Raw genomic sequence first — 21,706 nt, 5'->3', positions numbered from 1 at the left:
AAAAAAATCCAAAATTCAACAATATTTTTCTGTCAATGCGATTTCCCTGAAAAGTAAAAGTTATGTCTGTACTTGAACACAGCCTTGAACCATTTTTCCGTGATACCCGATTTTCAGTAATTCCTTACGGGTGAACGTCTAACAATTGTTGTGTGTTAAATTTAATCCACAACAATTATTAGTCATCTCGACGGAGCGGTCTCATATCCATGATCCTACCTTTGAGGGAACGTGTGCGGTCGTAAACACGCTGTTTTCTCTCATGAATGTGTATTGATGTAATAACCATTGGACCTATGTTTTGCAGGTGGACGTCCAAGATGGAAATATACACTGACGGGACGACTGGTTGACCAACCTTTATTCTATTTCTATCTCAAGGACGCCTTAGCGTCACCGACTGGAATACCATGGAAACGACGCAAAAAAACGCCTTCGCTTTCGAGGCGTGTTTAAGGTAATGCTGCTGGGACTTCTCTCCGTGTGCACGTCATGAATCCTCTTCCAACGAGGAGATGGTGTCTGTCGTCTTCAGAATCAACGTTGATTTTCTACGGCCGTGGAATTGGGCGGGCGTGCTTTCCTAATCTGACATTTCCTTCTGGCAGTGGCTGTACGTAAATGGGCGTGGCTGAGGACATCATGAGCAAGGAGGCTGAAAGGAGGGGATCTAAAGGGTTTTTTTTGAGAATGCCCCCCCCAAAAAAAAAAAACCAAAACAAGACACAGTATTGGTGTCGGAAAATATTGGTGTTTTAATTTCCCTCCACCTTTAAAAACAACCTCGCTTTCGGAGTGAAATGATGGCTTTTTCTCCATAAAACATTTTCTATGAAAGGAAACATCTCAAAATATATTCTGCCAAAATGGAGGGCGAAGAAAGACTTATTTCACTCAAAGAAATGCCAGGAAGTAGCTGTATTTATATAGAAAATATAAAAAATTTTCTAAGTGGAAGACATAAGGTAGGTAGAAATGCTCATGGCTTATTGATTATTGCTGTCATTGCATTGTTTGCATATGAAAAAAAATAAATCTTAATAAGGCAAGGATGACATGCAAAATGATTGAAAACTTCCATGATCGGGATTTAGAATGTTTTTGCCATTCATAGTCTTGTACAAACTGTAGAAACTGCACAAAAACCTACAAACCTCCCCATCAAGTAAGTGAAGAAACCGCGGCGAGAACAGGGGAAAAGCTGTGTTTCACCTCCTCGTATCGTCACGCGCTGTAAATCTATTTTCCTTCCCCGTTCGACTGATGCAATTGCAAAAATAAAATAAAATAAAATAAAATTGTCGCGGCGCCTCAGCCTGCAGCTGGAACAAGGAGGGGCCGCCGGCCCCGGGGCCTCCACGTCACGGTGGAGCCGTTCAGGGACAGATAATGTGACGCGCAGATCTGACATGGCCGTCCTATTTAGCATCACGAAGCGTCTACGTGATGCGTGTCTATCTCCTACGGCCTTCCAGACCCTCCAGATAGACCCCTGTTTGTCCGTGCACAGCGCTCCCCACACACACACACACACACACACACACACACACACACACAGACACACACACACACACACACACACACACCCACCCACACCCCACCCCCATAAAGGGCTGCCCTGGACAGAGCCTGTCTGTAAAAGACAGTGGAATTGACTTAACCGCCTGGCAACTGGATAGTCCCAAATCTGATTAAAAGCGTGGTTTTGGTGGCCAGCGGTCTCCCGGAGAGACACCGCCGAGCCTTCAATCAAACCAAAACCAAAACCAAAGCCAAAACCAAAACCAAAACCAAAACTCGGGGCTGGACAAAACCCATAAAGAGCTCCTGTTGTTGATATGCGAGACATTTCCCAAAGTGTCCTCCATCTCTTTCTCCCCCGATTTCTTCTTTGAGATCCCCACGTCAATCAACACAACAGGCTCGCACAATTAGGAAGCATATCTATAGAACACGTGACCCGCGGTCTATTTTTAACGGAGGCGGCGGGGTTGACATCGCTCCGTCTCCCGGGGAGAAGCGCCGACGCTCCGTGAAAGTGTTCCGTCCCAGATTGCATCAAAGTGTGGTTTTGTCTGCTCTCGTCCCGCCGGGTGCACCGACGAGGTGTCCAAGTATCGCTCCGATAACGATAACCACGGCCCCGAATGCTGCTCCACTCGGGGTTGTTGTGTATACAGAGCCGTCACAGAAATGAATCCCTGTCGCAGACTCTTGTGAAAGATTTATGGGAGGTTTTGTTCCCTACGATCTGTTGTTTTTGGCCTCTGTTTTAAGGAGGTTGAATTGTTTTTCTTCCCCTTTTTCTGCCTTTCCGTACGTCAGTGAAAGTCCGGTACAACCGAGGTCAACCCGGCTTCAAATGCTTCGTCTTTGATACAACATCCAGCCGTCCATCCATCTGTCCATCCATCCATCCATCCATCCATCCATCCATCCATCCGTCTGTCTATCCATCCATCCATCCGTCTGTCCATCCATCCATCCATCCATCCACCCATCCGTCTGTCTATCCATCCATCCGTCCGTCTATCCATCCATCCATCCATCCATCCATCCGTCTGTCTATCCATCCATCTATCCATCCACCTGCCCATCCATCCATCCATCCGTCCATCCATCCATCTGCCCGTCCATCCATTCATCCAACCATCCATCCATTGATCCATCCATCGATCCCTCCGTCCATTCATCCATCCATCCATCCATCCTCCCATCCATCCATCCATACATCCATCCGCCCGTCCATCCATCCATCGTCTATCCTTCTGTCTGTTCGTCCATTCATCCATCCATCCATCCATTCGTCCATCCATTCATCCATCCATCCATCCATCCATTTGTCCATCCATTCATCCATCATCCATCCATCCATCTGTCCATCCGTCCATCAATCCATCCCTCCATCCCTCTGTCCATCCATCCATCCATCTATCCATCCATCCATCCATCCACCCATCCATCTGTCCATCCATCCATCTATCCATCCGTCCACCCATCCATCTGTCCCTCTTTCTTTCCATCGATCTTTCCATCCATCCATCCACCCATCCATCCATCCATCCATCCGTCCCTCCGTCCATCTTACCCAGCAGCTGGACTCCCCGCGTCAGGCCGTAGATGTCGATGAGTGCCCAGAGGGGCTCGGCGGTGCGGACGCCGCTGAAGAACAGCATGGGGCTGGACTCGTTGATGCGGTAGAACACGCGTCCCTTCTTGTCCACCCAGAAGGCGATGACGTTGCCCTCGTTGGCGAACTCCTCGGGCAGCGCCTTGGCCCAGAAGCCGCTCTGCGACACCAGGTCGGGGCAGGCGTATTTGGGCAGGTTGTCCGGGTTGATCCTGGACGGGTCTTTGGAGGTGAAGCCCAGACGCAGCGCCCCGCTCCAGCAGCACTGCTTCTTAGTGATCTGAGGAGAGGAGGGAATATGAGATTGAGCCGTTACTTTAGTTTTACTGTGCAATATATACTGTCATCACACTGTAATAAAAGTGTTATAGCATTGTATATATATTGTAATAGCATTACAATAATATTGTAATAACATTGTTATAGCATTGTTAGAACCCTGTAATAACTTAGACTGCCACTGTGAACATTTTGTTATAAATGTATTAACTACTAAATACTTATCTGCCTACTCATCCATGCCCGTATTATTGTTAACATATTTATTCATCCAGTACAGAATATCCCATCTATATGTATACTTATACCCAGAGCCCTACCCTGACCCTACCCATCAAGCAATCATACCGCCACTTCACCACACCTATTGCCTTTTAATTTCATTTATCCTGTATATTATTATTTTTTTCTGTAATTCTTTTATCCTGTATACCTTTTTCTTTATCCTGTATAGTATTTACTGTTTTTCATTTATTCTAGATACTTTGAGCGTTCATATGTTTTTTTAACACCTATTAGTCATGATTCTTCACTGGCCGTGACTTATTTCCGACTACAGAAACCCGCTGCATGTAGAGCTGCTGCAATCATTACATAACCGGCTGATCCCAGTTTTGAGCTGACCACGGCCGTATTGTAAGATTCATATATTCTACAATCATGTGTTGCTTACCAAATTTAAGGGGGATTTTAAGCCACTGTTAGAACGGTCGCATCAAATAAAATGTGAATTTGCTGTTTTTCCATGCTTTTCTTTATGTTCCGTTGCTGAATGTCAGTAAATGTCTCTTCTTGATAAGGTTGGGGGTGTATTATTATACTGTCATAGGCTCAAGCTACAATTATGACACAACACATAAAGACAATTCAATCCAAGCCACCTTTTGTTTGTGCACCCAACACCTGTTTTACTGCGGCTGGAGTTATTTTGCAGCGTGAAAGAGATTGTGAGGGATCTCAGTGCAGTGGTGTTTGCACGTCAACAGAGGCGTCTGAGGGCAAACAACACTTTGTTTGGTCCCGTCTGCCGCTTTCCAGGCTCAACCGCCTCCACGCGTTGGAGGACTGGTTTGTCCGGTCTGTTGGCATCTGCAAACATTTGGGCCCATTTTGGTTTACTTCCACAGACCTCCCTTCCAGACTCCGTCTTTAATGGAGTAAATCGACAACAGTATTACATTTTAGGTCTCAATTTGTATTTTTCTCGGAAATATGTTATATAGCAGTGATATAAGTATCTCAAATTTGAGGAATCTCTGTCTGTCTGTCTGTCTGTCTGACAACCGTTCATCCGATCGACTTTACACTTGGCGGTTGTATAAACCTTTGAATAAACAGCGAACAGCGAGCCAGCGCGGGGTCACCACTGAGTCACAAAGATCGCCTTTCCCCGGTGTATGACTTTAACCGGCACTTTCATCTTCCCTTGTGGGACACAGGGCTGAATCACAGACATTTTGGCATTAAAATGTCAGAAAAAAAGTCCGAACTTTCGAACAGGCATGCAGGTGGCATTTCCAAATTCAAGAAAATTACATTTTTTTTCTGGAATTCAAGAAAGATCAGAATCTGGTTATTCCGCCAAGTTCATTTTCATGTATGAGCATTTTTTTCATGCTAAGCATTGGTGCATTTCTGTATAAAACAATTAACATTAAAAAAGAGCTAAAGTAGCCAAACAAACAAAAAAAACCCCCAACAAATATAAAATTGACAGAATATACAAAAAGCAATGGGTTGCCTCATCGTGACGCGAGCGTGATCTGCCGTACGACATTGTTTTTTCTGAGTCCTTCCAACTAAATACATTGAACTGAGTTTCATTTTGACTTTGCCGCTGCACCGTATAAACTCCCCGGAGTCGCAGATCGGCACGGTGGAGGAAGGGGGGGGGGGGGGGGGGGCGTTACCTTCAGGCGGACCTGCTCGTACAGCGCGACGGGCCTGTGGCCGAAGGTGATGGCGTTGCAGAAGCTGGCCTGCCTCTTGACGCTCCTCTGGGCGGGGTCCATGACGATCTGCGAGCCCTTGGCGCTGGGGTGGAAGAGGAGCGGGCTGATGGCCAGCGGCCCGCCCACGCCCCCGCACTGGATGGGCAGGCAGCGCTTGGGCTTGTGGTGGCAGCGGTGGGCCGCGGACGGGAACGGGCCGCCGAGCGAGTCTGAGGGGGAGGAGACGAGGCGCAAGGTGAGAGAGGGCTTGTGCGAGTCGGGGGGGGAGGAAGAAAGAGCCCTGGAAGACTTGAGCAGGGGGGTTGTTTCACAACAAGGACAACCTCGTTGCTTTTTAAAATTTTTATTTTTTTTTATGGGAATGGGGTCGGCCCAAATATCGGCTGTTTTGATCTCAGCGTTTGATCACAAGGTTTAAGTCACAACAAAACCCTGAGATCTCACGACGTTGTCTCGTGATTTATCTCTGATTAAAGACTTTGGAAAACAAACCGATTAGTCCTCTGATGAACATCTGACGACCGGATCACTGAGCAAACAAACAACAAGCGAGCCAAAGTATTGAGGCCTCCAATCTGTCTGTCTGTCTATCTGTCTGTCTGTCTGTCTGTCTGTCTGTCTGTCCTTCAATTATCTCAACAACCGTTCATCTGATCGACCTCACACTTTTATGCGTGTATTACTGGGGACCCAAGGACGTGCGGTGTTGAATTTGGTGCAGTTTGGACACGCGACACGTGTCATATGAATAAACTTTGAATAAACAGCGACCGGCGAGGCAGCTGAGGGCGGGGCTTCAGGGCTCTGGGACTGAGTCACAAAGAGTGTCTTTCCCCGGTTGTACAACTTGAACCGGCGGTTTCATCCTCCGCCGTGGAACACAGGACTGAACCATTAACATTGTTAAACTGCGCCATACTGTCAAGTCTGGCACGCCGTAGTTCTAGAAAGTTTAAGAATAGAAAATATTTTATTACTTCCATAATGCAAAGTTGCTGCTTCACAGTCATCCAGTAACATTCCCTTTTCAGTCGAAATCGTCACTTAGACGATGTGCCCTTTGTGCCCGATTCCCTGGGGCATCTGTCGACCCCACCTCGCTGGCACAAAGCGAGAGACGACTGAATGAGCCCCCGGAGACACGACCTGAATGAAAACCGTCAAGTTTATGGCCGAGCCTGAACCTCCATCTGGGCATGGAACCGTCCCCGGAAAACCGGGGAGCAAACTGGGAAGAAACCTTGAGCGGGGGCCACAGAGGAGGAATTCCCCTTCAAGCTCGGCCAGGCTGCAATGGATGCAGAGTCGGCGATATACTTTAAGATGCTAATACTAATTGCACATCTGGACCTCAAAGCACAGCCAATAAACGTTGTCAAACATATTTCATTTTCTTTATTGAGCCGAGTATATTGCCCCCGTAAAGTATCCACCATCCGTCCTGAACCACGATTCAGACCTTATTAAAGGGAACGAATTCTGCTATTCTTGCAAACTTCGCAAACCTGGACACCCTGGCACGGCGCCCGCCTGGTTCGAGCGGGGGAATTCAGCACGCGCTAACACGCTACTGAAGGCCAATCTGTGTTGTGATGAACTGGCCTCGTGCAGCGGGGACCCAGAACGTCGAGGGGTAATCATTTCCTGAACGGACGGCACCGGCGGGCGAGCGGGAGCGGGTGAGACAGACTTTCTGCCGCCTCGTTCTCCGCCCCCCCCCCCCCCCATCTGTGTTTACCTTGTAATGAGCCGCTCCGCCCCACTCCCGCCCCCCTCCCGTCCCCCCTTATAACCTTGTCTCCCGTCCAGTTTATCCCCGTATTAAAAGCATCATTGTGGCCTTTCGCCGTGGACGGGGACACGGGGAGGCAGTCGATGAATGCGCTGCACACGGTCCAGAGCAGATTGAGCTGAATGCATTAGCCGGCGCTTGAGAGGCGCAGCTGCTCGCGGATGAAACAGAGGTTAAGTGTGAATTCACGTTCCTTAGCAACCACCCCCCCCCCCCCCCCCCCCCAGCGCCGCCGCCACATCAAAAGGCCTCGATCAGAACACTCTTTCAGGCTGCGGCTCCGGGCGAGGATACAACAGATGCCGTTTGTTTGCCAGGGAACAACAAAATGTTATTTATGATCTGGGATTCTGTCGGTTGGCAACTTGGCCGTCGCGTCTGCTTATCTGGGCGTCCGCTCTCGCGGCGGGGAATGGCTGTTTTTCATAGATAGCGAAATTGAATCTTTATGTTGTGTGGCGCGTCGCTGTCCTAGATTATTTTATTTTATTTTATTATTTTGCCCCAAAAAAGTCCTCCGCTTCGCTAGGCGTGTCTACTATCAGGGCATTCGAATTAACGTCGGCGACCGGGACTCAGAAGAGCAAAGAGAGGGGTCGCCATCATCAGCACACCGGTGACGTGGACCCGCCGAGCGCAGACGGCGCTGAACCGTGGACGGGCAGGCAGATTCAAAGTGCCTTGCTCGGGGGTCCGGCAGTACTCGGCTCTACTGCCCCCCGTATACTGTACGTTGTTTTTAGAACGGTGTGACCAGCAAAACTCACACGGGCTTTTCAAACACGCCGTCCCAAATCCGAACAGTCGGAACGGTCGTATAGGAGTCGATGTGGCTGCTACGTCGCTTCCTGTCGGTTTTGGTCCTAATTCTGAAGCAACGATGGGGGGTTTCGCGGAGGTCGGCGGAAAAGGTACCTAACGCGGCCGACCTGTTTTTTCCGAAAGCACGTGACGAGAAATAGCCGAGCGGGACCGCCGACTTAATTGACTTTGACTTCATTGAGCGTTAAGTTTCCGCTTGTTTAGTCTCCGCACGAGCGGTCGGCTGACGCTGGTGACAGGTGTGATGTATTTTGTCATTATCCGCTCCGGACGGTCGTTCCAGGACACAACGGAATCAGATGCGGGGGCCGCATTGAAAACATTGAACGTCCAAACGAAACAAAAATAAAAACAAAAAAAATTAAAAATCATGGGGTGTGAGAGCAGTGCGAATGCGAAGGCTCTGTAGTGCCAACGCCGAGACTATTTTCAGCGTCCATTCTCGCTTGCGTTTGTCACCTCCTTTCAGAGTTTAATGACCTAAATGTGAATTTATGCCCCTGTGGCACCCGACCACCACCCCCCCGCTCTCAACATTCACACGCTCGCTCTTCTCATCCTGGAATCGGGCGAAACGTCGGGTTATTAAACCACTCCAGCGGTATCGACGCCTTCTCTTTGCACTCTGCGGATCAGGATGACGCTCCACGGGCTAATTACGATGTTGTTCCAGTTATTAAAAGGGGCGGCGACACCCTGAATAATTGAGTGGGAAATCCCAAATTGCTTTTAATTGTGTAGTAATTATAGTTAGTATAATTAACATTGTACTAAATATACTCTGACTCAGACTTTTAAAGACCTATAACTATTTCCATGATTTTACCATTATTTTATGAAGAGGCACTGACTGAAGCATTTTTCGGCCAGATACGACCACGTCTTCTGAACGACTTCAATATATGAAGTACATCACGTTTTTTTCCTTTTTCTTTTTTTTTTCTTTTTGTTCCCTGGTCCAAGGGAGCCCTGGCCGAAACAACGTCGGTAATGTTGTTACCTCTAAAAACTCGGTTAAAAAAACACATTGCGTGTTTGCGCTCAGTGTACACTCACTGTACACTGAGCTTAAAAAGACCCGAGGCCTGAGGGAACGGGATCTGGACGAGGAAACAATTACAAATTACAAGTGAATCGGCCTGCGCGCCCCTTGCTTTATCTTCAAATGCCCGGACCCGGTTCGACGCATCGAGCAGCGGTGGAGACGGTTCGCTTGCATCTGGAAATATACCGTGTTCTCCGTCAACTTAGTGAGCGATTGAAAAGTTTTCAATGCGGGAAAAAGACAAAGCAGGACCGAGTCAAGGGCTCCCTGCTCAGTGAGTGTGTTGACGTCCACGGCTCCCAAGATGAGGGCTTTTAAAATGGCTCCAGTCGACCAGCCGGTCAGACAGCTGCCACTAAACTCCTTTTAATGTTTGTGTGTGTTTGTGTGTGTGCGTGTGTGCGTGCGTGCGTGTGCGTGTTGTTTGATCTGGGCATGTGCGTTTGTGTGCAGCTAAACGTGGAGGCTTTATGTACTTTATGTGTGTGTGTGTGTGTGTGTGTGTGTGGTCCCTGGAAGGAAGACAGTTTTAAGAGCCGTTTCGCCAAAGGTCAAGGATGTCTTCTTCCGGGCGAGCGCCGGGAATCGCGTGCGCTCCTTAGGGCCCAGAGCGCAGGGGTCGTTATTCCACGAGCGTCCACGAGCGTCCGCCCGCAGAGACGCAAAGTTTCCCCGCCGCCGTGTTTGACGAGGCGCCCGTCGTGTCGTCAACGCCTTGCCGGAGCGGCGATCTTATCTCCCGGCACGGCATCTGGCGAGCGGGAGGTTTGCATGCTCGGGTGTGTCTGCGTGTTTGTTTAAGCAAACTGCCTCCCTCCCTCCATTTTCATAGGTCTCATACATTCCATAGGTCGCAAATAACTTCCTGGTATAAGTTCCTGGTACCAGGTAAATGCCGTGGTTCCCGAATGTTTTGATTGTATAAATTAAAAAGGAGATCTTCAGCATCCAGGAGGCGCCAATTGGGCAATCAATGATCCTGGTTGCAGTCCTATGGGATGGCCGGAGAACAGCAACCAGGACCACCGATTGCCGGCAGCGTCTTTTCATTGACCGATCCCATTCACGTGATGATTGCCATGAGTCAGAGGTGAGTTCATTTACCAACCGGTTGTATGTTATTTTTACATCACAATCAATGTGGATTAGCCACACACCCATAATAAACGAAGAAACTCTGAAAGCCTTGGATACACAATAAGAAACAACAGCACAGCGCCAGGTCGTACCATAATGATGTTGTTACTCATCGCGATGCCGTTTGCACTGTTGCAGACCTTTTCCATCTGTCTCTTGCAAGAAGATCTGCACCGATAACCCAAATGCTTCTTTTGTCACTGTGGCGCCCCCACCGGGGCCACGATGGTCCGTCGATGATAATTAACACATGGCTTGGCCCACCCTCCACCGCAGCCACACCAAGCGAGTGGGAGGCGTAGTGTCTGTACTTTAGAGCGTCTGCAAAGCGCGGCTTAATGGAGGTCTTTGCAGACGCGAGATATGCAGGACAGACAGGCGCCATGTGCTAATGTCACTCCGTGATAACCTTCCTCTCATCTGAACGCATTGTAGGGGCCCATGCATCGAGTCTGGAGTTGGATCTAACATAATCACCACAAATGGCAGTTATATTAGGCACCGAAATCGCTGGTCGCTGAGCGAGTTCCTCATTTTATTGCTGACCTGCTGCCTCCGTGTCTCCACCCACGGTCAATGAAATGATTCCCTTCTTTTGAGTGAATGATGTGTGACCACTGCATCTGGAGGCACTGGGGACCACGTCTTACTAAATAACAACATTATGGTTACGTTCATAGCCTGTGAGTAACAAACAATGTGGACCCACAATCCTTTACTTATCTGAGCTGCGTATCTGACATTTCTCCCCTCTACGTGGATCGGATGACAGTGTCATTTACAATGCGACCGACCGACCTAAGACAAAAAACACGTTAACGATGTTTACATAGCACGAGGTGATTTATCCAACCCCACCGACTCATGGGAAAATGGCATTTTGGGCTGATGTAGCACCGACTGTGAAATGCATCGCAGAATAATGCAGGACATTAATCACAGGCCCATTATCATGCAGGCCCTGACGGATGTAAATGCTCCGCCCGAGGCAAGATGGCTCCGCTCGGTATTGGCAGCGGCTGAAGCCCACTGCAAGCCCGCGCTGAGAACCAAGCCAATATAGCTTACAGGGCATTACAATTTCCAGTCTTCTCTAATCTCCAAAGTTCCTTGTGCAATGTGCATGTGTCCAACAGATGCTTCTCAGATATGGGTCAGGAGTGTGAAGCCCAGCAGGCCCCCCCTTGGCTGAAGTGACAGGGAGCTGTAGCGGGGACAGTAACCGTAGCTGTGCCCACTGTGGCCACGGCCGCGAGTTACCGAGGGAGCAGATTCCAGCCAGGCCGGCATCGCATCATGTCCGCGGTTGCTAAGGGGCTTCGTGCGCTGCTAGGCAACGCGGTGACAAATGCATTGATTTGATCTTGATAGATTTGCTTGTGCCGCCGGCGAAGCATCACGGGGGCGTTTCCATAGGAACGCACATCACGTCACGGGCCTGGTTCTAGCCTTTCATGTTCTCTCGATGGTCTAGGTCGAGTGGATGGTGGACGTGTACTGAAATCAGGTTACAAGGCTGTGAAGTCACACTTATTACTTGCTTTTGTCAGCATGCCCTGTGGTGCGGGGAAACACACGCAAAATCCTTGTAGGAAGGCTTAGGGTTAGGGTTAATCCCGGGCATCGCCGACAATTATTATTATCGCCGATGCCCAAAGAATCCGTCTCCAGCGCTCTATTCCGGGCGCACTCGGCGCTGGAGACAGTTTGATATCAATAATTCAGGCCTTCCTGTCAAAACGGTAATGACCTGGGGATCGCAAGCTGAGACGGCGGAGTTGATGAAAGTCTCTTGTGCTGCTGACGTCTTCCTCCACCGCCCGCTAATCTGGAACCGCATTACCTCATTCTCCTGACGAGCAGCATTACACAATGGCGTGAATCAATAAGTAATGGCGGCGTATAGGCTGCGTATGGGCTGCGTATAGGCCTGTGTGTGTGTGTGTGTGTGTGTGTGTGTGTGTGTGTGTGTGTGTGTGTGTGTGTGTGTGTGTGTGTGTGTGTGTGTGTGTTTAAGGTTAGTTGTGGTGTTGTCAAGTAGGAATGCTCTAGGAGACCGGCACGCTTACTCAATAATGCCACCTGACCCTGAGACATATGTTTTGGTCACTCCATAGCAACTGGTCCGACCCTAATAAACACACACACATGCACACACACACGCACACACACACACAGAGAATGTGTTTCAGTTCCTCTCTGTTTTCCCTCTCTCTCTCTCTCTCTCTCTCTCTCTCTCTCTCTCTCTCTCTCTCTCTCTCTCTCTCTCTCTCTCTTTTGCTTGTTCTGACATGGACAACCACAAACACTTCTGCTTGGCAATCTTGTGAACACGCATCTTAAAAACAGTGGAGATACGAATACGATACGTAAAGAAAGAAAAAACAAAAGAAAAAAGGAAAGAAAGAAAGAAAGATGGAAAGAAAGAAGGGGATGAGGTGACAATAAAGTGAATTTGGAAAATAATCAGGATTCATTTTATTCCATGAGTGAATAGTAAAACACTATTAAAGTCAATCAATAAATAAAATGTGAATTTTTGATACGACAACTATCAAAACAGTAGCGAACCAAGAAAGAAAGAAAGAAAGAAAGAATGAAAGAAAGAAAGAAAGAAAGGAAGAAAGAGAGTAAATTTGGAAAAAATATTCAGCGTTTTTCTTCGGTTCCATAAGTGAATAATAAAGCATTATATCGTCTATAAGAAAAATAACTAAAGTGTAATATATATGATTCCACAGCTTTCGAGGTGATCCGCTACACTCTTTCTATCAATTAACAATAATAAACACCCCGGGCACGTCCTGTGATTTCACTGCAAATACCCATCTCTATCACTAGAGATCAGAAGCTCTTTAACACAGCTCTAATTTAGCCCAGCTTGCCCTTGCTCTGCGTCTGTACTGTATACAGAGTCTTATTCACACTGAGATGAGACCAGGCATTTTTGTCAAATCAAACTGTGCAGCCGCTGGCCCACTTTCAGGCAATGTGGAGCAGAAAGCAACGCTCCCACACATTCAGCAGAGAATAAATTATGCAATCAAGTCAGCCAACGCTGTTTAGATGTGCTCTGGTGGTCCACACCTGAGAACAACAGCCCGCAGTGCATGGGAAACTGCAGATCCTTCCCCGCACATGACATCATGCAAGCTTTACATGTAGATCAACGAAAGAACCAAAAAAGACGGATTTCTTTTTTTTAATATATATATGCATAAATCGACAGGAGCATTCACTCCATACCTACAAAGCACCCTGCTGTTCTGGGCGATGAGCGCAGACGGGGTCACGCCACAATTTAAAGTCTTTCTGCTGTATCAATATGGCCCGGCACGCATGGACTCCAACATAGGACCGTGAAATTAAACTAAGCCTTTCCATCCCTTTCCCCTGCACACACATAGATCTGCAGTATATTCATATAAAATCAACTCAGTTTCACATGTAATTGCAGCAACTGACTCCGGGATAAGTCCGGCGATCCAACACATAGGACCCATTACGGTCAACAAATCTTCGATGATGGCACCGTCGGAAACTGCTTCTCTCAGAGAAGCGGGACAAAGCGACCGGGGGTATAATGTCTTTGCATTAAGGCTTTTTTTTGGGGCAGTCAAACATCAAGGGCTAGAGGACTATGTAACATAGGAGAAGAGGTCAGTAAACACAAAGGCAACCGGCTCAAGAGCATCTTAGCGCCAGCTTAGTGCTGCAAGGAGGTCAAGGGTGCATGAGGTAATGGACAGGGACGGTGCCCTTGTCCCTTGTCTTTCTTTACATGTCAAATAACGTTCAAACATTTAAATCCATTAGCTTTGATTGTTCCACATTTTGCTGAATTTGACCTAATTTGATGATTTTATTTATATTCTATTTATTTTTATATTTTTGATTTCATATATTTTTTCTTATAAGCAGGGTTTTGGCACATCTAGACAGACCCAACACCCATGCAAAAGCCCTTTTTCGTCGGCTTCCGACACCATACGAGCGGACATTTTGGTGTCAAAAATGGTCCCGGGGGGAATCTAATCCCTATTTGATTTGTCGGTACGTGTCTTCTCTCACGAACAGGGTCCAGATTTAGAAGGTGAACAAAAGCCTTTCATCTGCAATTACGACCGACGTTGGGGGCCCCCCCAGGGTTGTGTGAGTTCAGCCGTGCATTTCAATTCCTGACCGACGACCGCCGCGCATACACCGAATCAATACATTCTAAAGCATTGTGATGATGCAGCTCTAATACCTCTGTTAAGTACCTCAGGCGACCCTGCGACACCGACGCGGCGTGGACAAAGTGGTGGAGCGGAGCGTTTATAACGCTCCTGAGATCGACACAAAGAAAACGGAAGGGATTGTGTTTCACCATCTGACTTTCATAGAGTTCCTCTGGTGATCCACCATGAAAAAAATCAAGCAGGTATTTTCATATAAATACTTGTGTGTAACGGTAGACCATCTGTTATCCTGGAAGGACCACACCGACACTGTCTGCTAACAGACAAAACAAAGACTTTATTTTCCCCGCCGCCTTCGGTCTTTTGGGGCGAGTAGACAAATTCCTCTTCTTGTTTTTTTTTTTTCCTTCTACTTCTGTGATTATGAGTGTTCTACGGTATTGGAAAGTGTTTGTCCGCCCACTTTCAAGTCAAAACTGCTCCACCAAATACAAACAGCATCAAAGATTGTAGGCCAACCCCTTGAGAAACTCTATGACTTAGCATCCCATAATAACATATTAAGACTGGCAAACAAGATTGTCTCTGATACAGGGTTCCACGATTTAATAAGGTTAGACTGACGCACCCTTTCGTGCAGCAGTCAATCCTCAAATTAAATATAGAGCTTAATCCTGGATCAAATGTACGTTGAAGGGCCTTGAATGTTGTCTTCTGTGATTGTAATGTTATGTTAAATGTATGCATGTTTGTTTCTTGTCTAATTCTATTTTTGCAATTATTTGATTTTATTCCTATAATTACTTACATACATAATTGTATGTTAGTATACATACAATTATTGTGTTACATAATTGAATTTCAAGCAACAAGTACTTAAAAAATATAGTCTATATAGTCTATAATAATAATAAAAACAATAATAATGATAATAATAATATCAATGATTAATCATAATACACATACACTACATGTGATGAGTGTTGATGATGCCAGAGGAAGGTGGAGCCTGAGCCTCTTTGCCCTGCTGCAATACCCCGCCCCTGCTTTAGCTAATTGGATTAATCTATGGGCTTTAATTAGAACAATCAGGTGGTCAGAGCTGGAGGGAGGAAGCTCAAGACACATCCACCGACATGCAGGATAATCACTGAATACCATTACCATGATTAACAGACACCTTTCACAGCTGAAGTTGCACCAAAGACATAAAAGCCTTATTACTATTACATGTTCAGAGGAAATACTAATAACGGTCGGAATGAATTTCGAATTTCAATTTTTATAGTTTTTATTTCAGTTTAATAATGACTTGTTTTTATTCAAGGCATTTTGATTGTTTGCTTTATTATCATTATTATTGAGTGCCTGCTCTTCATGTGAAGAGTTGCATGCTGTGTATGAAAGGGGTTATAATGTTGTTATGCATATAATAATAAATTATGTCACTCTGTTTCAGAATTGATTGACGGGATTTTATTATCTGATATAATATGCTATAGTATGTGGTGCCGGTATAGTAAAGTCAGGTATAGTGGTCAGGATAAACAATTCCACACACCACAGCTTTAAAAGCTGCGGTCAGAGAGTCAGAGAGAAGGGGAAAGCACATCGCAGGGGAAAGCCCCACAACTTTCTATTCTGCACTCAAACTGAAAAGGAAAGCTGTATGTGAACAGATGGACAATCCCCTACTGGAATAGTAGGAAATGGAATAAAGTAGCACTAAATGACAATGCGGTGGCCCATGCACTCGGAGCAATAAATTAAATTCAGTCGCACAATTGTGCACAAACATGCATGTATAAAATCAACTATAAGAGACGGATCTGCAGCAGAGATACCTGATCAAAGACCATTGCATATACTATGGCACTATAGACTATAATAAACTATAATAACCGTTGTCTTTATGGACACACACATCCGTCACACTGGGAGTCTCTCTCACCACGACACACACACACACACACACACACACACACACACGCACAAACACACACACACACACACACACACACACACACACACACACACTACAGCATCATTACATGATAATAACAACAATAAACATGCATTGTCTTACCGTACAAGGCATTCCGTGTGATCTGCCCACCCATGGCTCCTGTCCTCCGCTGCACGTCAGCTGTTCGATTGTTATTATTTGGCTCCTCTGGTTGCAGACCACAGGGCCGGTGGTGACATGGCTGCACGATCACACCGGAATCCGTGCGCTCTTCAACTGGGAAACGCACGCACGGCGCACGGTGCGGCCAGGGCTGATCTGCACGGAGGCAACTCCCCCCATTCACTGAGCTGCTTTACTCACACATCCACAGGAAGGAGGAGACTGGGTTTAACACTGTCACTGCCGAGCCGCACACTGGGAGGTGGGACCGGGGGGTGGGAGGGACTAGGGTGGGGCTGGTGGGAGGGACTGGGAAATTATATACATATATATATATATATATATATATATATATGTATATACACACACACACACATATGTGTGTGCATGTGTGCGTGTGTTTGTGTGTGTATTCGAAAAAAAACCTTCTGAAATAAAATGTTTAGGTCTGCAGACCCTTTGTAGGAAGATGGTGAGGGATTGGTGATGGAAACATATATTGCCGTACGAAGAAAATAATCTGTATATTAAAAAATATGTGAAATGATGAAATCCATCATATATTCCAAATTAAGATGCAAAATAAAATAAACTCCCCCGGGAAACGGCTCAATGTTGTCGAGGAGCCCCGGAGAGCGAGCGCTCACACTCTTCACGCTCAGCCTCAGGTCCCTGCTTCCTGGCCCCACGGCCCGAGCCGACCAACCGCGTGACCCCACCCTGTCGTCACGTAGTCGTGGCGACCAACTCTGGATGACAATGGATGAATTGATTGATTACTCATTTCAGAGGAAATGCGATTATAAAAGACAGGTGTTTTAAAACATCTGTGGAGGGTGACACAAAGAGCGCAAAGACAATCTCACTCTTTCATTTGACATTTGGGGATCGGATTCTTCTTAATACCTTTGATTCAGGTCAGACGGTGTCTTGATATTTGTTTTTGTTTCAAACATTTTTTATCATCGTGATGATAACGCCCCCATGTGATCGCATCACGTGATCATCGAGGTCCCCCCGACACTTTGAGGGAAATAAAAACCAGGAACACAAATCCTGAAATCCAAGTCCGAAAATCCTGTCTCAGGCGAGGATCCCACTCAGGATTGGGATGCGGTGTTTCCTGACTGCGTTGAGGACAACAATCCTATCTTATCTTGGGATAAGAGTTTGTCTGTTAGGGAAGCGTGACTAACTTAAGAATATCCTGAGCGACGAATCCTATTTCGGGATATAGCGCAGGGCTCGGTCCGAAACGCCCAGCAGAGCTGGGACAACGCCGAAGCTGCGTTTGCTGCATTTGGAATTAAAGCAAAGTGACCGTCAACAGCGGCGTCCAGACATCTTCTGCAACAGTCCTCCTCTTGTGTCCGAGATGTCTCCCCAGCTTTGAAAGTTAAGATAAGACCGGACAAGCACTGAGAATTGCTGTCCTTCTGTAACCAGGCCCCTGGTGCATACTGTATTTTATTTTTATTTTTGTATTTTTTTGGACATCCAGAAGCCTTTTCCCCTCCCCTTTTCGGCTTCATCGACTCACAGAAGATTCACCTCCCGCGGGAAGATGTAGCCAAACGAGAAGGGTGCAGGATCCCAGGTTCCTGAAAGCTATATCTGCGGTAACAACTTTGAAACTGGGAGGGAAGCGTTGACGGAACCAGTCCTGACACGGCGGCCATCAACGTCCGCCACCCCCCCCCTGGGGCGGTGACATCATTAACGCCGAGATAAAAGAGCGCGCGGGAGGGAGCCGGCGCTGGCCCCGCGCCATTCCTCGCTCCGGGAATGAAACAACAGAAGCGGCACCGGGGGCCCCCGGGGGTCACTTGACCCTGGAGGTAAACGCCGAAGGATGAGCATCCAGCGCCACTTCCTCGGCCCGTCCCGTCCCGACAGCCCGTGCTCCGAGTCGAACGACGTGAAAAACATCCTTCCCCCTTTTCCTGTTGTTATGCAGCGCACCGCCGGCCTTAACCTTTCAAGACGGGGGGTGGGGCGGCGGGGTGGGGGTGGGCGGGGGAGAGGGGTGTTTGGCCGGCAGCCGTGCATTCTATATAACCGAGCTGTGTCTCTGAGAGCTCGGACACATAAGGAAAGCGAAAAAAACAAAACAACTCTTTACGTCACTCATTCAGATAAAACAAAATGAGAATCGGCTCAAGCTCCGCTGCCGTCGGGCCGCAGACGGAAGGGGCCTCACAGCGTCCACGCGCGACGCCTCTCTCGGCGTTGCGGATGATTCATGCGCGCTGCTTAATTCCCTCCATGTTGTCTTGGCGCAAAGAGGAGGGCAGATTGTCCGGTTTCTGCGCCGGGCTGCGGCATATTAGGGGAATATGTTGTTTGCTTTGTTTTCTGGTTTCTGAATCAGCGGCTGTGGTTTGCAAAACCGAGGAAACAGCGCTGAGGGCTTGTGTGTGTGTGTGTGTGTGTCTGTGTGTGTGTGTGTGTGTTATATGCGGGTGGACGGGCAATTTTGTCGATGGAACCCTAATCTGAGACTTTTTTCTTTTTTTAACACCTTCATTTAAAACATCGCTACTGAATAGGCTTTCGGAAGAAGAATTTGGAACTTTGTAAAATCACAGCACTGACTGACAGCACATGACCCTTTCAGAAACACCCTGGCAGGAGACATTCAAAACAGAAGTGTGAAATACCTCTTCCATTAGTGGACAAATGCTCTTTTGGCCAAAAATCTGACCGTTGAAGTGCCACACGGACAAAACATGTAAGGAAGTCCAAAATACACAATTTCCAAAAGTTTTATTTCAAAATGCAGCAAATGCAACTTGGGCATGCTTAGGATCCGTTGCTCCAAAGCACAAGGACATGCCTCCAGGCCCTGTCCATTGACCCTGCAACATGTTGACAATGTTGAGACTCAGCGTTTGCACCTGGAGAAAGGTGTGGTCGTTGACTTCAGGTTGCGATGACTTGGGTTCATTAAATTGAGAGCATGTGTTGGCTGAATATAGCGCAGTGAATGATTAATTTGGCCTCCTTTGTGGAACGTTTTGCAGAAAGAGTTTTGAATATTGAAACATGTGCGGAAACAGGTGAATAGCGTTTACGGTGATGGGAAATGTGTGTGTGTGTGTGTTTTTGGGAATGACATAGGGTATGGGTTTTTGTGCAACAGGAACTAGTTTTTGTGTTTGAGCAATCAAGGAATACTTGTATTAGATATGATACAAACTAGTCCAATCTTCATATCTGACTATAATGTTGTTAAGGGAGAGAACAGTGAAACTAGGTTCAAAACAGCCACTACTGTTCATGCTCTTATAGTGCTAATGTCTTAGATATGAAATAAGGGTGAAGTCTGACTATTCATCGTTTTGCTGGGGACTCCCTGGAACGTCTTGAAGGACCCCACCTTGACACCCACTGATTTAGAGAATTGTGACCCCACAGTATTTCCCCTTCACCCATTATAACTGGCCTTTCACTTCATGCGTGTGCCCAAACTTTGTACTTGTATTCTTGGCTGGGAAAGGCGGCGGACGATGCCACCAACAATGTAATAGAGGAGCACATGCATTGAAAGGCTGTTCATGCTGATGAATGTCAAATATTGGAATTCTTATTTATTTTTTACAAAACACATCTCACGGATTACCACTTCAACGTGTGTATTGTTACTTTTGTCTTGCTTGTTATCAATTTTCACCATTGTGTGCTTTGACCAGATTTTGGAAATGCTCCGTTGCTTCATTGCTGTGGATGCTCTCGCGGCCCGGTATTGACAAAGGAACGGCACGGGCCGTCGTTGCGTCGCCGTGGCTGCCGCTCTGAGACCAAGAGGCTGAAAATAACCAGTGCTCCTTCTTCCTTTCCCCTGCTCGGCGTCCCAGCATGCTTCACTCCTCAGCAGCAGCTGGAGACCAGACCTGACCAGAGTCTCCATGGCAACCATTGGTTTAAGGGAATTACATCACACGAGGATGGATATACAACCCCCGTCCCCCCCGTCCCCCCAGTCCCCCGCCTCCGACCACAATTGGGCACATGTACGTACACACAGGCAAACACACACACACACACGCACACACACACACACCCACACACACGCACACACACACACACCCACGCACACACACACACACACACCCACCCAGAGACACACACACACACACACCCACACACACCCACACCCACACACACACACACACACAAACACACACACACACACAGGAACCACACATAAACCACACAACCCATCAGCCCTGAGACAATAAAAATGTCTATAAAGAATAAACAGAGGAAAAAAAAAGCTTAGTGTAAAAGGACGGCGAGGTAGAACAAAAAATGCCCGCTACCCCTCTCTGGGTGATTTGTGGAGGAGTGTGGCAGCAGATGCTGGGTGAGGCCGGGGGGTAGGGGGTTGGGGGGTGAGGGTGGTGGTGGTGGAGGTGCGGGTGCGGGTGGGGGTCTCCCTCCCGCGGTATTGTCTGAGTGCTCTGTGCGACGCGTGTGTGCAAACAAAACCTGCCATTCATGGTCCCTGGTCTCCAGAACCCGGACCCCTGGGACACACGTGCACGGGGTCCGCCACTATGTCATGCTGTCAAGAAGGGAGGAAGGAGGGAGGGAGGGAGGGAGAAGGGAGGAGGGAGGGAAGGGGGGGGGGGGGTGGGAGGGAAGGGGGAGGAGGAGTGAAAGAAGGGAGGAGGAGTGAAAGAAGGGAGGAAAGAGATAAAAAATAAAGAAAGACAGAAAGAAAGGAAGAAAGAAAGAAAAAACAACAGAATGGTAAGATAAGATATATACTTTATTCATCTCAGGGGCTTAATTAAGAAAGGACGACAGAAGGAAAGATGGAAGGAAAGAAAGATGGGGAGGAAATGAAGAAAAGCGATTGATGGGAGGACGACCAGAACGACATATAGCTGGACAAACCGAAAGAGAGAAAGAGAGAAAGCAAGAAAGAGAGAAAGAAAGAAAGAAACAAAGAAACAAAGAAACGAACAAAGAAACAAACAAACAAACAAACAAAAGATAAACTAAGGTGAGATAAGATAAGATAACATTTTATTAATTCCAGACGGAATTTGGGTAGGAATAAAGAAAGAAAGACAGAAAGAACACAGTCCGTTTTTTTACTCCATCAGTGAATAGTAAATAATTTGTGTATAACTGAATAAAAGTACCTACATTGCGTTTGGTGAGTTTGTTTTATTCTGCATCCTGTCTGGTCGTGAAGGTCAGGTCTATGGAGTGGTTTCCCATCAGAGCGT

General features: G+C 47.2%; 1 protein-coding gene across 1 annotated transcript in view; it reads right to left on the bottom strand.

Moving 5' to 3' along the window:
- neurl1aa (neuralized E3 ubiquitin protein ligase 1Aa) overlaps positions 1–16,596 on the bottom strand; it is a gene marked incomplete at its 3' end in the record, with an annotated part of 40,743 nt that extends 24,147 nt beyond the window's left edge. Inside the window, exons 1-3 of the mRNA XM_079998600.1 lie at positions 16,425–16,596; positions 5,320–5,570; positions 3,089–3,410 (exon numbers count right to left, since the gene is read on the bottom strand). Of these exons, the coding sequence (XP_079854726.1) occupies positions 3,089–3,410; positions 5,320–5,570; positions 16,425–16,458 (607 nt within the window). The 5' untranslated portion in view covers positions 16,459–16,596. The remainder of the gene's footprint in view (positions 1–3,088; positions 3,411–5,319; positions 5,571–16,424) is intronic.
- Positions 16,597–21,706: the final 5,110 nt, after the last annotated feature.

Source organism: Zeus faber (assembly GCF_960531495.2).
Source record: "Zeus faber genome assembly, chromosome: 4".
In the NCBI taxonomy this organism is placed as follows: domain Eukaryota; kingdom Metazoa; phylum Chordata; class Actinopteri; order Zeiformes; family Zeidae; genus Zeus; species Zeus faber.
This window is presented reverse-complemented; position numbering and strand designations above follow the sequence as displayed.